The sequence below is a fragment of the Amblyomma mixtum genome, chromosome 6 (genome assembly GCF_055824585.1).
Source record: "Amblyomma mixtum isolate Tamu chromosome 6, ASM5582458v1, whole genome shotgun sequence".
In the NCBI taxonomy this organism is placed as follows: domain Eukaryota; kingdom Metazoa; phylum Arthropoda; class Arachnida; order Ixodida; family Ixodidae; genus Amblyomma; species Amblyomma mixtum.
The window spans coordinates 59,687,780-59,703,196 of NC_143017.1; the positions used below are offsets into that span (position 1 = coordinate 59,687,780).

Here is a 15,417-nt window from a genome sequence, read left to right on the forward strand (position 1 = left end):
GATACGTGTTTAATTATGAGGAATTATGTGAGTTATTTTTTGGAACCCATAGTTTGTACGAGATTTTGGTGCATGGTATTGAGGGTGCCTAAGACTGTATACTGTTTGGGCAATTAAATATGTGCTCTCGAAAGTCTGCCAGTTTCCTTTCATAAGGTTTCTGATATAAACAGCAAGCTTCTTGTGGTAAGCGGCCGTGATGGTTAGCAGTCTATGGTTGAGGAAGGAAGGACCCGTGCTCTCACTGTAATGTAAGTTATCAATCGCTCGTACAGCTCTTTTTTGTAAAGTAAGTACTTTCACAAAATTGGTTGAGGTAGTCGTTCCCCAGATCAACAAACAATATTGTACATGCGAAAAGACTAGAGAGAAATAAATTTGTAGTTTGAATTTTCGAGGCAGTATTGTGCGAAATTTATTTAGGATACCAACAGAGCGAGCCATTTTAGTGCAAACGTAGTTTACACGATCTGTCCAGAGTAAATGTTCTTCAAAAATGACTCCAAGGAATATTGCAGAGCTGACACGAGTTATAGGAGCTTGCTCGAAGTGAATTTGGAAGTTGTTCGGAACTTCCTTATTTTTGGCTCTAAACAGTATGTACTTTGTTTTCCTGACATTAAGTTCTAACCTATTTGATTTTAACCAAACAGACAATTGGGATAACCAACTATTGGAGGCTGCTTGCAAAATATTACTATCTTGCCCTGAAAAAAATACGTTAGTATCGTCTGCATAGATTATAATGTTGTCTGCTAGATGAAGGTTGACGATATCATTAATATATAATAAGAACAACGTTGGTCCTAGAACGGAGCCCTGTGGCACACCAGACACAATCTGACCGATCCCAGATGAAATACCGTTAATGATAGTTGTTTGAGATCGGTTGTCAAGGTAGCTAGCAAATAAGGTTAAAGGAACGCCGCGTATTCCATAACACTGCATTTTTTCAAGCAATATCTTATGGTTAACCGAGTAAAACGCTTTCCTCATATCAAGGAATATGCCAACTGTTAGCAGTTTATTTTCTTTGTTTTCAATTAGCTTTTCTTTGATTTCCAGTAAGGCGGCCTCAGTTGTTTTGTTCTTTTGAAATCCGTACTGTTGCTTGGAGATGACATGGTTTTTGTCGAGATATTGAGAATGTTTGCAGGATCCTACAAGAGCGCCGAAAAAAAGGTGCGGCGCTACGAGTTCACTTCAGCCCTAGAAAGCTACGCAGTTTCTGGTAATTGAAATTCTCATATTTCTTTATTGATGAGAAATTATTTTGCATACTCAACAAGACGTTCATGTGCAATTCTTTTTTAGGAAATGAGGGCCACAACGATGTTGTACAGCTGCCGTCACCACGTAAGACATGAATTCTCATTTGTTAAGCCGCCGCGGTGGCTCAGTGGTTACGGCGCTCGGCTGCTGACCCGAAAGACGCGGGTTCGATCCCGGCCAAGGCGGTCGAATTTTGATGGAGGCGAAATTCTAGAGGCCCGTGTGCTGTGCGATGTCAGTGCACGTTGAAGAACCCCAGGTGGTCGAAATTTCCGGAGCCCTTCACTACGGCGTCCCTCATAGCCTGAGTCGCCTTTGGATGTTAACCGCCTTAAAACTAAAACACCATTTCTCATTTCTATTTAATGTAAGGTCGACATTGTGTTAGTTTTGATTGGGGATATATGGTAGTATGCTTGCAAAATCTGGGAAAAAAACTCCACCGTAGCTAATTGCACTTGCAGAGAAATGGAACGTGCTCAGACTTGGCATCAGCTTTTTACATTTGCCATGCTCTCAGATCAGCAGTGAATCTGCCAGTAACCATTTCGTGGCAAACTCTTACCCACGTTAACAGTACTGCGAACAGGTTTCTATTCACATGACATATATTCCGCTCTCTGTTTTTGGTTTCGCCATGACAGTTTCTTTTGTGTCCTTAAATGTACCGTATTTTCCAGTGTATAAGACGCACCCGCCATATATGCAGGCTGTAATTGAAAAAGTTGCTATATAAGACGCACCCTTATATAAGACGCACCCCAGTTTTCCCAGTTGGGCTAGTGAGGATCAATTAAACACGCTTGCGCGACCATCACGAAATTCACCGTACTTGTGAGAAATTCTTAAGCAACGCTAAGTGGTTGAAAAAGGCAACACTCACGCCATTCCTGCCCACGTTTTGGAAAAAAAGAAAGAAAAACGAAAAAACTCTCCCACATGTCCATAAGAACATTTTATTTCTACTTAAAACCTTGGAAGTCTTCACCTTCGGATGCGCTATCAAAAAGTTCGCCCATTTCTGGTGGCAACGCGACTGAAATATTCTCTTCGCACTACGTACATGGAGCAAACAAAGTGGCAAAGGGTGGCTGAAAAAAGAACGCCGGCTTGTCCTGGCTTGTCTTGACAATGGCGAGAAGCGCGATTGTCGTCATCTTTTGGCATTTCACATTACTTTTGCTTGGGGCCTCCGAAACGGTGGTGTGTTTGTGATCCCGGAAGTCGTCATCCCCGTCGTTTCATGATAAAGTTCACCTAAAAAAAGTTGCGCAAGGTGGTCCCCGTATTGAAGTATTAACCGTGTTACAACCGCTTCATTGCTAGTGATATTTTTTCGGTAAAAAAGGCTTGAACATGAACCTGAGTAATTTCTGAACTCTAAAAAAAAACGAAAAATTCGCATATAAGACGCACCCTTGTATAGGACGCACCAGCAAGATTTTTGAAAAAAAGCCGCGTCTTATACACCGGAAAATACGGTACCAATGGACCATGCTGGTGCATGAGAAATGTAGTTATTGAAGTACTATAGACACATATTTAAAAAATTGAAAACTGATTTTTCAGGAAAGAAAGTGGTGCAGTAATTCTCTCGCATTTCGGTGGACATTCATAAGAGAAGGGATAAAGGAGGGAGTGTGAGAAGAAAGGAAGAAGGAGGTGCCGTAGCGCCCTGGGATAATTTCAGCCGACTGGGGATCTTTAACGTGCACTGACATCGCACAGCACACGGGCACCTCTTGCGTTTCGCCTCCATCGAAACGCGCCGCCGCAGTCGGATCACAACGTTCTTTTATGTGCCATAGGTATCTGCATGATGTGACATTGTTTGTCACGTCAACTACTTGTCATGGAGGTGTCGGTTTTGATGGGTTTTGAATTATGAAGTCTTTGTACAGCCTGTGATTGAAACCAAATTAAAATATCTTTTCGGCCAAAGGAAGTGTTACTATTGCCTGGGGGGCATCTCTATATAACCAGGAATTTGTTTCTGAACTTCGTAATTTTGTGTCTATTGTGTTTTAAAAAGATCACCTGTATGCAAAACAGCCTGGCCATGCAACTGTTCCGTCCCTTCTCCAAAAATATCCTGAAGTAGCATTTCTGCATCATTCAATTAGGATAGAAATGTGACATTGTGGTTGTACACAGTAGTGTGTTCTGTACTTCCTGGATTGCCATCAATGACGCATGTTCATCTCCAGCCCCACTGAATCACGCTGGGGAGAGCGTGAACGAAAACAGTGCGCCACCCAGCAAGCTGGAGGGGTCGACAGCTGGGACTGTTGATGGTGAGATTTTCACTTTGTTTACTTTTGTGCAAAAAGAGAAATGCAAGCCAAACATGGGGACACAGTGAGAGGACAGAACAAATGCTGCTTGTCCCGTCTTTTCACTGTGTTCCTTTCTTTTAATTACACTCCTATTTTGTCTAGTATCAAGTGACACAACAAAATATAGAAGCTAGATCTGCTTTGCCTTAAAGAAAAACAGAGCAAATTTTAAATTTCTCATTGTACCTGCTGCTGCCGAGCAGCAGTCAACAGGCCCAGAAAGACCTAGAGAATATACTTATTCAGGAAGATATTGGCACGGAGTTCTCCTCAGTGGCTCTTGAAACGGTGCTAGGAGCACATTTCTAGTTTCAAACTATGTGCTTTGAAAGGGGTCACTCTGAAAATCATCACATGTATTTCTCAAAAACGATTGTATTGAACTGAAGTGGTACTGGAATTTACAACCTAGTACTTCCATTGCTTTCTCCTCTTGTGATTCATAGTGGAGTGGTTGTTGTGTGCCCTTCCCAAGAGCTGTATGTTGTGCTTTTGTTGGGTTCTTTTGGATCCTGGCATTTCTGTTGCCTCTCTCGGCCTACATCACCACCAGGAAGCCACTCCTACGAATTGCACTCTACACAGTAGTCCCATGTTCTGCGCATTTGTTTCCTTACCAGCATAATTTGGTCGCTTGGTCGCGGTTGGTCAGCAAGGCCCATATTGTAATTTTTCATTGTCTTTCAAAGTATTTTAAAAGTTTACTGGTTGGAAGTCAATGCAGTGCCTTGGATGCAGCGAAATGTGCTGAAAAAAAATTAATTGCGCTATCACAAAGCTCCCATAAAGGGTGCTGAAGGAGATAAGCAGCCAATAATAGTGGCATGCTCTGAAGGAGGACCTCTTGCTTAGGAAAGAACTGAACAGCCTAACTGCCTTGTGGAGCACATCAGCTGGCTCCTAGTCTTGTCTTGCCTGCAGCAAAATGGATGCGTGGTAAGAGTTAATGTGACCTTGTTTTATGTCTCAACGGTTTGGCACCTCCTGTGCCTAGCAAGAAACATTTGGTCCACCTCTTTGTTGCATTTCGCCTGTCAGCTAAGGGATATAATTCCATAAGGGCTATCTTTGTTGCAGTTTTAATGCATTGATCCCTGCTGGCACTTGCAGTTAGAACAGATGTCTACCTCCAGCATTTTGGCCAATGTGGGTTTTGCTGTGAGCAATACTTTCCAAATGGTGCAATGCTATATTAAGGGCACAGGCCTGCTCTGCTTTCTCACTTCTATTAGCACATGCTTCTCATGACACTGGAAGAATCCATTTGCGACTAACTGCTGCCATCTCTGCCATGGTGCAATAGCAGTGGAAATGCCCATGAAGCAATGTAAAAATTGGCGAAGCTCATAGACTGAGAAGTCCTTTACACAACAAGGCTGCAGGTTCTGTGCTAGCTATCACACATAGAGCAGCTCCATTTCACCTAGGTGTTTGTCAGTGCATGGTGACATTTATGGCATTTAAATTAGGCTAGCAAGGAATAGAACATGAATTAGAAGTGTCCTGGAGGATAAAAACTGGTGGAAGTTTAGGAGCATAGTAGAGTGTGTTGCTGCCTACTGTTAGCCTCATACTGTTCTTTATTGTACCTCAGTGCGCAAATGATATTATTGCGCCCAGGTTAACCCTGCTCTCACTGAAATTGTTGATTGCTTCAGTTTCAGCTACCCTGCTGAAGCTGATGTGCCTGGTGCTGGAGGTCCGACAGCAGCAGCGCGACTTAATGCAGCGGTTGCAAAGGCTGGAGGATCACGTGCTGCTGCGGTCGGACCGGCAGCTGGAGCAGAGGACTCGGCCAGTGTCCCCCTCGCCACCGCCTCCCACCCTTGCACTGCCCGCATTCTCCCCCGAGGAGTTGGACACTGTGGAAGCTGCCGTCCAGGACGACAGCGTGGCTGCTGGACTGGTGATTTAATGTTTCTGATAATTCGTGTCTGGAAAAAATGAATGCCTACTAACGAATTGCATGCGTAATGTAATTCCGAGGTTTATGAAGAAATCTTGAGCTCCAAGAGTATTTGCATGCCGTGCTCTGTGAATAACATGCTCTTCATAGATATAATTCCTACTGTTGTGCTGGAGTGTGCTGTCACAGTGTGTTTTGTTAATGTAAATGTCTTGTTCATGAAAGTTGCTTGCTGATATACACACTGGCTGTTTCAGTGAACATTTTCAGGAATTCCTAAGAATAGGGAGTTCAAAATAGAAGAAATATTTGCAGGTACACACGCACAGTTATGCAGTAAATTATGTCCACCACTGCTGAGAGATCGTTCCTCCCAAAAAAAAATTGTTTTCCCATATCGAACTTGCGCTTCTTTAGGAATTTTTGAGAGTGTTCACTGGAACGCCCTGTCGATTCCTTGTGTGGTGAGATTTACTGTTGGAAGCAAAAGTGGTATGCAATGCCCAGCCGGTAGCAGAGCTTGCAAAAACTGCATCACGTGTCGGGACAGCTGTTAGGGGACTCTCTTTATCTGCTCTTTGGCTCCTATCAATTTGTTGGGCTCAGTAGCAGTGCTGAACATGTGGCGCTCGCAATATTGCTTACGGCAAGTGCCAGTTGTCACATCATGTTTCAGCCACGCAATGCAAAGAAAATGCCACCTGCGAGACTGCTGTCGCATCAGAGCGTTTAGGCTAGAAGGAGCGCTAAACAGCAAACCAAGCTACTGATGCTGGTTCTGTGCGAAGCATTGCACCTGTCACATCTTGTAGTAGCTTGGTATTTGGCGGTGCAGTCACAGGCTTTTTTGGGGCAGTTGCTCTCAGATGGTGTCACTCAATGTCATTCGATGTAGTTTTCCAGAGCTCTGCCGGTGGCCGGTCGTTGCATAACAGACTTGGTTCCAACAAATTTTTTTTCTCAGTCAAATATTTCTGTGATTACATTATTGTTTTACATCGATCAACAGCAAAAAAAAATCCCCTATGCTTTTGTTGCCTGTGGCTGCCTTTCTTCGTATGTGTCTCATAACGAGCCCCTCATTTTCCTTACATTTGTCATTTATTGTGCTGTTTTAATTTAGTTCAGCAGTGGACTTTGTAGCTAACATTAAGGATGTTGTAAGGTCTGTTTTACAGGAAGCTGTGCTTTCAGTTAATATACTGTTGCATGAACTGCTGTGAACACAGCTGGAAGTTGGTCCTCTCTCAGCGCGTCTTTAATTTCGGCTAGGTTTCCCAAATAATGGGGCAGCTTTAACCCACCTCTTCCCTGTCTTTTGCTCACATTATGCACATTTCATTACTTAATCTGCTGCCAAAAACAAGCAACATCGTTTAATTAAATGTGGTTGCTAAGCACGCAGCTTTACTCAGGTGCTTGGGGATTTAAATAAGCGCCCTTTGTATAGCATTAATTAGACTGCTCAATTTCAAGGTAGTGAGCCCCGCCATGGTGGCTCAGTGGTTAGGGCACTCGACTGCTGAACCCAAAGACTCAGGTTCAAACCCAGCCGTGATGGCCAGTTTTCCATGGAGGCGAAAAGCAAGGCGCCCGTGTGCAGTGTGATGTCAGTGGCGCATGTTAAAGACCCCACGTGGTCGAAACTTCCGGAGCCCTCCACTATGGTGTCCCTCATCATAGCCTGAGTCACTTTGGAACTTTAAGTTCTACAAACCAAATCAATTTTAGCGTAACGGCTGTGCAGAGAAAACACATCCAGCACATAGATATCTGCAAAAAGCATTATAGTTATAATATAATAATGTCCAAGATGCAAAGCATAATGGGTAGGAGTTGGCCACCTTTGCTTAATCGCTAAAGTTTCCCTGCTCTTAGTAAACTGGGAAAAAAAAGAATGTCCATATTGGTGGTGGTGCTTTCTGCTGGTAGCAACTAGTCAAGCTATTGTATCATACAGAAATTATGCATTATGATTGTAGGTACTCGCATGGGCTGTTGACAGGTAGTCACACAATTGTCTTAGCTATTCGATTCTGCTAAACTAAATGAAATTATAATTGATGTTTGTGCCTAATAGCTTGTGCACCTGTGGTGTTTCTTTTCAGCGAAAGCAGCTGGTCCGCCTGGGGGGCAAGGGCCTGAGGGAGGTGGGCTCCAACATAATGACCGCCATCATGGGGGTGGCTGTACAGAGGATGTACAGCCTCCATGGCCGCAAGGGCAAGTGGTCATTTATTGCCCTGAAGTTATGCAAGGTGGCAACAGGTATGTTGTTGCAGTAGCTTTTAACTGAATTTTAAAAGATGAGTGGAAGAACATGCACCAGGTTCTGCTGCGCTTTGTTTTCTTTTCTTCTTTTCAGTTGATACTTTACCAGTTTTCTTTTTCATTACAGGTGAATATTTTGTTACTTTTTTTATGGGGGTAGTCATCTGCAGTTTTCTTCCACGTGCATCTGAAGATATGAGTCAGCAGATGCCTTTCAAAGAAAGCCCTCCCATCAGTCACATCCATCTCTTGTCATGGATCGTAGTCGTGCCTTGTATCTGCCAGCCATTTGTGCTCCCATATGTTAGTAGTGCAAAGTGGTCGACCGTGATGTCGCAGCAGCTTTATACAGTTGGTTAGAAGAGCTTTCAGGTGGATTTTCTCCTCAAGTTGTATTTGGATACTGTAGTCCTTTCATTTTGGCACGCACTTTGAGTTAACATGTACTTGTGGCCTTTTCTGTTTTCTCTGTTGCTGAAATAATCTTGATTTCTGTTAACGAGCAAACTTTTTCTGCTGGCCTAAAATGAACGCTTATCTTATGCAGATGCCATCTGTGAGAAGACGGGGGCGGATGTGGTGGAAGCGCAGGGGTTTATTAGGAAGTGGTTGCCAGGTTCGGTGGACCGTGGCGGCAGACGCAAAAGGCGTTTTGCCGAAGCGTTTCTGCCAAGTACCGCTGCCGGCCTGGCAACCACTGCGAGCCCCTGTGCTTCAGCCCCCAGCACAGTGCCCTCCCTTCCCCAAGCGGCCCCCACCTCCCAGAAATCCTCCTCCCGCGCGGCCCTGGCTCCTTCCCAAGGTCCCGCCTCCTGCGCGGCCCTCGCTGCCTCGCAGGACTCGCGCAACCGCGCGTCCCCAGCCACGGTGCCTAATTATTTAATAAATTGTTTCTCAGTTGGATTCTTTCGTTGCCTCATTTTGTTGTGCATGTGTATAGAAGAGACGATTGCAGCTTTGCAATGCCAAAACCCATGGCTTTCCCAATGCGAACATTAACTGGAATGTGAATATTCGCTGAACTGTAAATTCAATGGCATAAACTTCGGGCAAGCGTTAGCAGAAAGGCTGAACAGTGGCCTAATTGTGGTATGTCAAGCCGGTGTTGGTAGAGCGGCTGAAAGTGGGTACAATAGCGGCATGAATGTCGGTTCAGTGTTGGTAGAGCGGCTGAACAGTGGTCTGATAGTGGCATGAATGTCGGTTCAGTGTTGGTAGAGCGGCTGAACAGTGGTCTGATAGTGGCATGAATGTCGGTTCAGTGTTGGTAGAGTGGCTGAAAGTGGGTACAATAGCGGCGTGAATGTCGGTTCAGTGTTGGTAGAGCGGCTGAACAGTGGTCTGAGAGTGGCATGAATGTCGGTTCAGTGTTGGTAGAGCGGCTGAACAGTGGTCTGATAGTGGCATGAATGTCGGTTCAGTGTTGGTCCGAACATCAGGCCAAGGTTGGAAAAAGTAACTTTTTGCCCCAATGCCGACGTCGGTACGACTTTCGAGCCGGTTTTGACCAGCATTATGCCAGCGTCGGTCCATTGTTGGTGTGCTGCTTGGGACGGCGGCAACGGAGGTGTTGATAATGATGAATCTTGCTTTAAATAGATCTATATACGAAAAATATTTTAATAGTTCCTGATGTTAGGTGGTTGGCTTTAAACTGTTGTTTTTATGCGTTTGCCTCAAGTGGAAGCTACGTAAGGGCAAGGGAGAGCCCTCATTGATTGCCCAACATGGCTTGGATCGAAAAAGTAGTAGCCTCTTATAACGGTTTACTCAACCCTTAGGATTAATATGGACAGAGGAGTGAAACAATAAAAGATTGGTGTAGCATAAGAATTCAATAAAGTTTTCAGTATTTGTTTTCCACCGAACCACACAAGGTAAAATATTTGTGAGGAGAACAGGAATTGCACATGTATATTTTTTTGCAAGACATCTCACATTTAGGTTAGGTTTTAAATAAGTCCAGTGTTTTGTTTACAGCGTCACCTGCATAACTAAATATAATTGCACGCGCTCTCTTTATTGCGAGTGCAATGTTTTTATAACGAAGCAGTGTAGAAATAAAAAAATATTAGAGGCTTTCTTTTCAAGCATAACTCATGTATGGGCTGGTTGGTACCCTTGTATGCGCTAGATGTTGTTAATAGCAGCCACTTACATTACATTTATTTAGGTAAACAAACCGAGGTTCTAAAGATAAATATGCATGAAGGATTACAAAAGTTGTTGAGAGCAAGGAACGCCATGGTTACAAGTCTTTGTTGTTGCGTCATCTATCAAGCTAATGTAAGCAGGCAAAAAAAAAACATCAGGTGCAATGTTCAGGCTGCGACGTGACATCGAAGGAAGTAAGCAGTCTTTCTCTCTCAAGAGAATGAGGGCACGCTAAACGCTTCGATCGTTTTATGTCACATTGAAATCGTCAAAACTATTTTACGAACATTATTTTCACTTGTAATCAGACTACAATTGCGAGCCTTTTTTGGCAGCTTCCCTTTTATTGCCTTGCCATTATTACACCAGTGTTTGTGTGATTCCAATCAACACATATATCCCACGTAGTAAGTTTGTGATCATGTCTGCAACTAACTGTACATTCCGACGATCCTATTGACTGTATTTTTTATGTATTGAACATTAATTAAGTGCTGTGCTGTAGTCGCTTTATAATGCCCTTTTGCCCTTTTCCTTCACCACGTTTTGTGTCAATAATTCATTAACGTTCTGGCAGTTTTCATTGTGATATGCTTTGTTCCAAACGCCTTTCCTGTTGAAATCTCTAGTGGATTGACCGTACCTCGAAATAAATAAAATAAATATGTGCATTAGTTGGCTTTTTCGCGAACACGTCTGCGTTATTTTCTTTTCACATCTTGTCGCCCAGAAGCAATTCTATTACTGGCTCGAGCATTACAAAATTTCTCCAGGGAACTTTTTGTTCTAAAACCTGTACAACCTTCCATTTTGATGACTGGGGACAATAGATCATTCCGACAGAAACACGGTTGAAAAAGGACAGTATGGCTAAAGCCCACGAGTCAGACCATCAGAATGTTCTTTAACACTAAATAAATTGCTTTTCAGGGTACCCTGAATAGTACTGTAGTCCACGCAAGAGCAGTTATGACGTCATCAGGAAGCTGAAGACGTGTGTGCTTACTGAGACGCTGTTAGTAGTTGCCTCTGAATGGAGCCAATTAATGAAGGGAGGAAGTGTTTTCTCTTTTTAATTTCTGAATTTCTGCCGCGCCTTCACTCATGTTACATCAGCAGCGGCATGTGTGTTTTATAGAAACCAGAGGTCATCGAATGCAGCCAGAAGCCCACGGCATTCACAAGGCCAGAAACTTGGGCGAGTCGTTAGCGGTGATCCATGGTATACGTGGTTGCGCAAAACGGGACAAGGGACAGAGAAAGACGCACACAACACAGGTGCCTGTGTTGTGCGCGTCTTTCTCTGTCCCTAGTCCGGTTTTGTGTTCATTCACATACCATGGCTACGCGGAGCACTCAACGAACACTTCCTCATAGGAGAAAAGTCTAGCGGCCACCACCAGTGTGTGCCTTCTTTCCTTGTATTGTACGCACACAACCAAACTGATAGCTCACGGCATCGCAGGGTAATGCTAATTCTTTGTAGGTCACAGCAGGCAAACAAACGGCTCTGCCGGCTGCTGCGGGTCGAATGCGTTTGTCTCGAAAATAATGATCTTCGTATCTGCAACGCCAGCAATCGATTTTTCACCACAAAAGCACGGTCCGAAGGAGGTGTTGACAGGTGGCAGACGAACAAAACAAATGTATACACTTGTTTTTCTTTCGCTCACTGTTATTTTCATATTTCTTATTCATGATGTCGATCGCAGCCCTTTATCCCGCAGGTCGTAAAAGCCAATATTTCATGTATATCGAGTTTTGCTCAGGGCTTTGTGGAAGACTGCTTGGCAGCCAACACGACAACGCATAGAGGCACTTGCCGGTGGCCCGTATGTATGGTGTGTGCGCAAAAAGGGGGAAACGCCAATACCGTTGACTCCTTTGCGGTGGCGCAAATAGAAAAAAAAGAGCAAAAAACTGGGCAATAACGGTGTGAAATGGGAAAGCGTCTTGTTTCTGAACAGGGAACCATGGGCGATGCTTTGCTTATGAATGCACCAACAGAACACCGTGGATATCGGATCAATAGAGATGGGGAAACCGGGGAATGAACAATACTAAAAAAAAGAAATAACGAGCGCGATGAAAGCAGTACAGTATATGAGCAGAGCACTCGCTTTCGCCCGGTCTACTCGCACGGCTTCGCGGAAGCTAAGGCCAGTCAGGACGCTTTTGCATGGTTTTGCACGCTTTTTCACGCTTTTGCACGCTTTTGCACCGATGTTCTTCGCGCCCGTCCAGCACTGCCTGTTTGGCTAACGTAAACAAAGCGGAGTCAACAGACTTCTCCGTCTTGTTGAAAGAAGTGGGCGACAAAAATGTAGATGGCCAGAACGTACGCTGTATGCTTGAGGCTAGAGCATGCAGCGAACCAACTGCTTCCTGCGCCAGCAGTTTAAACGAGCTCTATTCGAAGGAACCAGTCATGGCGAGATTGGAAGAATTTTTAGCGCGTCCTGAGGTGTCTTTGAAGAAAGCAGAAAACGAATTACCCTCACAGAAAGCCTTGTTTCGAAACGATGAAACGCGCTAAACGCTCACCTACAAAGCCGTAGATAGAAGCTAAAGATGACGAGAAAGTTCTTGTAAAAGACAAGAAAATAGTTTTCTCCATCCCGCCTTCGTTTGTTTCGTTCTTTCCTTCTCTCCTTGCTGATTTTTTTTATCTTTACTCGCTTTTTCTAACATTTTTTCTTTGCTTCATTCTAGTTTCTTTGTTTTCTTGTCTTCTTCACTTTGCACTTCGTTCTTGCTTCGTTTTTTTCTTGGCCGCCTGTCTTCTTTTTCGCTGGCTCATACTGTGCATTCGTTTTGCTTGCTAGGGAATTTTCGTGCAGCAATGCGAATTCTTTTCCCGTTGTTTGAAAGTGCAAGTACTCCGTTTAAACTCTCGACAAACGTTCGTAATGCAAAGTCTGACTCATAAAATGAGCTGCAGGAGGATTTTTGTGCACAGTAAAAAAAGAATTTGCTCTTCTATACCAAATAATGAAAAAAATTAGCATAATTATTAGCAAATCAACATTAATACGAATCAATTACTATGGCCACAATACACAGCCTGGAAAAAAAAGAACTTGCTTTGCTAAACGAAATAATTAAAACAAAATTGACCACAATTATTAACAAATCAACCTGAATACTCACCATTTATTGCGTCCTCAATACATAGCCTCCAGAATATAATTCAAGGCCAAATTTTTTACTATGCCAGGAAAAATTAAATGTAGTAGAGTACTTAGTTCAGCACACCTGTTTGGGAGTTTAGCGTGGTCAGTAATGATGTCAATGTCCCTGTCCTTTCCAGCCCAATGAATCAAGCCGTCATTTCATTATTAATTTTTAGTCGCATGATCCTTATAACAGAAACTAGAAAATTTTAACGTGCATACATCAGAGCATATACAACGTTTTTCGAGTCTGTCCTCGAGCAGCCCCCGTGGCAGTAGTATTGTGGCAACACTTTAGGAGGCCTCGAAGGACTGGTAATCCACTGTGAGTCATGCCCTTGGAGGTAGTGGCTCAACCGCGCAACCCCGAATATTAGCACGAACGCCTCACGTCTCATTTCACGCTTCCTTCGGAAAAAAAAAATGAGTAAGTGGCAACGCTGCGCATAACGACTTCTTGCTTTTAAGCCATGGTTCTGTTTTGAAACTCCAGGTGTATATGGTTGGTTGCAAGCTTCTAGAAATATTTCGAAGGGGAAAAGAAGCAATGTTTTCCTGAAGACGCAGAATTGTCTTGCATACTTGTGTGTGACGCGTGAAAACTTCAGCCTGCTGGCTAAAGCAACGGCACTAGCGTGACAACGAATACAAAGGTCAGTCGATTTGCCGAAACGTTGCTCAGGGCATTCAGACTCCTCTTTTTCACAAATATTTTGCGACACGCTGCTCAGTATCATCTATGTCCAGAAATCACACTTGAAAACAACGAAGCTTCAAGTATTTATTCATTTACACAGTACTGCTAGCCTCTAGATGAGGCTGTAAGCAGGGGCAAGAGATAAGAGAAAAAACATAAGTGACATGCGCAAAACAAATCAAGGCACAACAAGCTGCTTTTACAACCAATGAGATGCACTCACGAGTAAAATAGATGTTGCAAAGTTGCGTCCAAAAACACAAAGCAATCGCAAGAACACTCCGTAATCGTCAGTTACAACTTCAGAGTATTCATAAATGCTTCAGTAGAAGGGCATTCTACAATGCTAGCTGGAAGCCGGTTCCACTCACGTTCACGAAGTACTTAAGAGTTTCGCCGTATTACACAACTGTCTGTATACACCCTTCGCGGCAAGTTTTCCATCAGGATTGGTGTAATATGTGATGCTGCTTTTTATTTCTTTTTGATATTTCACTAAAGTTTCAAATGACCCACTCCGCGGAGCGGAAAGGCATGACGTGCAAAATAGAATTACGTGTTCTAGTACTTAATATCAATTCTCAATGCCTTCATCTGTCTTCTCGGATATATGGTGTGAGAGCTTTTCAGTACTACGGAAGCGCTAAACATTCTTAACTAGGCAAGTTGGCTGGTTTTCTTTCTTACTTGGGAGCATCGAGCTCAGTTTTTTTCTGTTCGTAACCTAGACACAGATATTTGGTTTCTCCTCGCTGCGAATTATGCCTGTCCCTTTTTGCCTCTGCTGTCGGTTTTAACCCCCTCTGTATAGTTAATTATTTGGACAGCGGTTATTCTCCTCGATTCCTCCACCTGCACTCCTTAGATTCTCCAAGCTATGCTTCTTTCAAACCCGAGAACCGAGCAGCTAAGTCTGAAGAAGAGATCAAAATATGCTTTGCTTTTGCTTCAAATGGGTGCGGTCAACTCCGCCTTTCTTTCTCCTCGAATCTCAGCTACCCTTTGGCTTAATTTCACGCCTCCACGAAAGCCGGCTTCACCTAAGCTAACCGCTTGTTACTTGATTGCCTCTTGTCTTTTTAGTGCGTAAGCATTGATCCGATACTTGCCAAACCCCGAACAAAACCGTCCGTTGTCTTTTCCGCTAGTTGTTCGCAGCTAGCCTAGCGCAAACGCTTCATCCCGCGGCACTGCCCACTCGTCGCCGTCTTCTACGTAGCACAGATCCGCGCTTTCGCAGTGATTCGGTTGTAGTAAATATTCTCTGAAATTTCTTCTGTTTTTCCGAAATCAATCTTCTATAGCATGGAAAATAAGAATCGATTCAACTCCCAATTGAAGACAGGTGGCTGACTTCACCTCTATGCAGCTAATTATTTTATTTCACACGAATTCAGGCATGCATTCTCCTCTGAAAGCCTACTGTTCTCTTTCAATTGTACGCTGCAGTGCACATGAGCTGGTGATGTAGATACGACTGCCCGACTGTTTTTCTTCTCTCAGGCGACGGCTGCGGGAGCACGTGGTGCCAAGAATAAGAAAAAGACAAAGATCCTGGACCCGCAGGCGGGCGAAGAACGCAGCGGTGCTGACACTTCCTCCCGGTGA

At 43.8% G+C, this 15,417-nt stretch overlaps 1 protein-coding gene across 1 annotated transcript; it reads left to right on the plus strand.

Annotated features, from left to right (window-relative positions):
* The first annotated feature begins 1,117 nt into the window (after positions 1-1,117).
* Positions 1,118-15,417, plus strand: LOC149339217 (uncharacterized). Its single transcript, XM_089550895.1, has 7 exons — positions 1,118-1,231; positions 1,315-1,356; positions 3,480-3,566; positions 5,267-5,514; positions 7,623-7,782; positions 8,333-8,475; positions 15,313-15,417. The coding sequence occupies exons 1-7, from the start codon at positions 1,123-1,125 to the stop codon at positions 15,415-15,417; spliced, it is 894 nt and encodes a 297-aa protein (XP_089407021.1). The 5' UTR covers positions 1,118-1,122.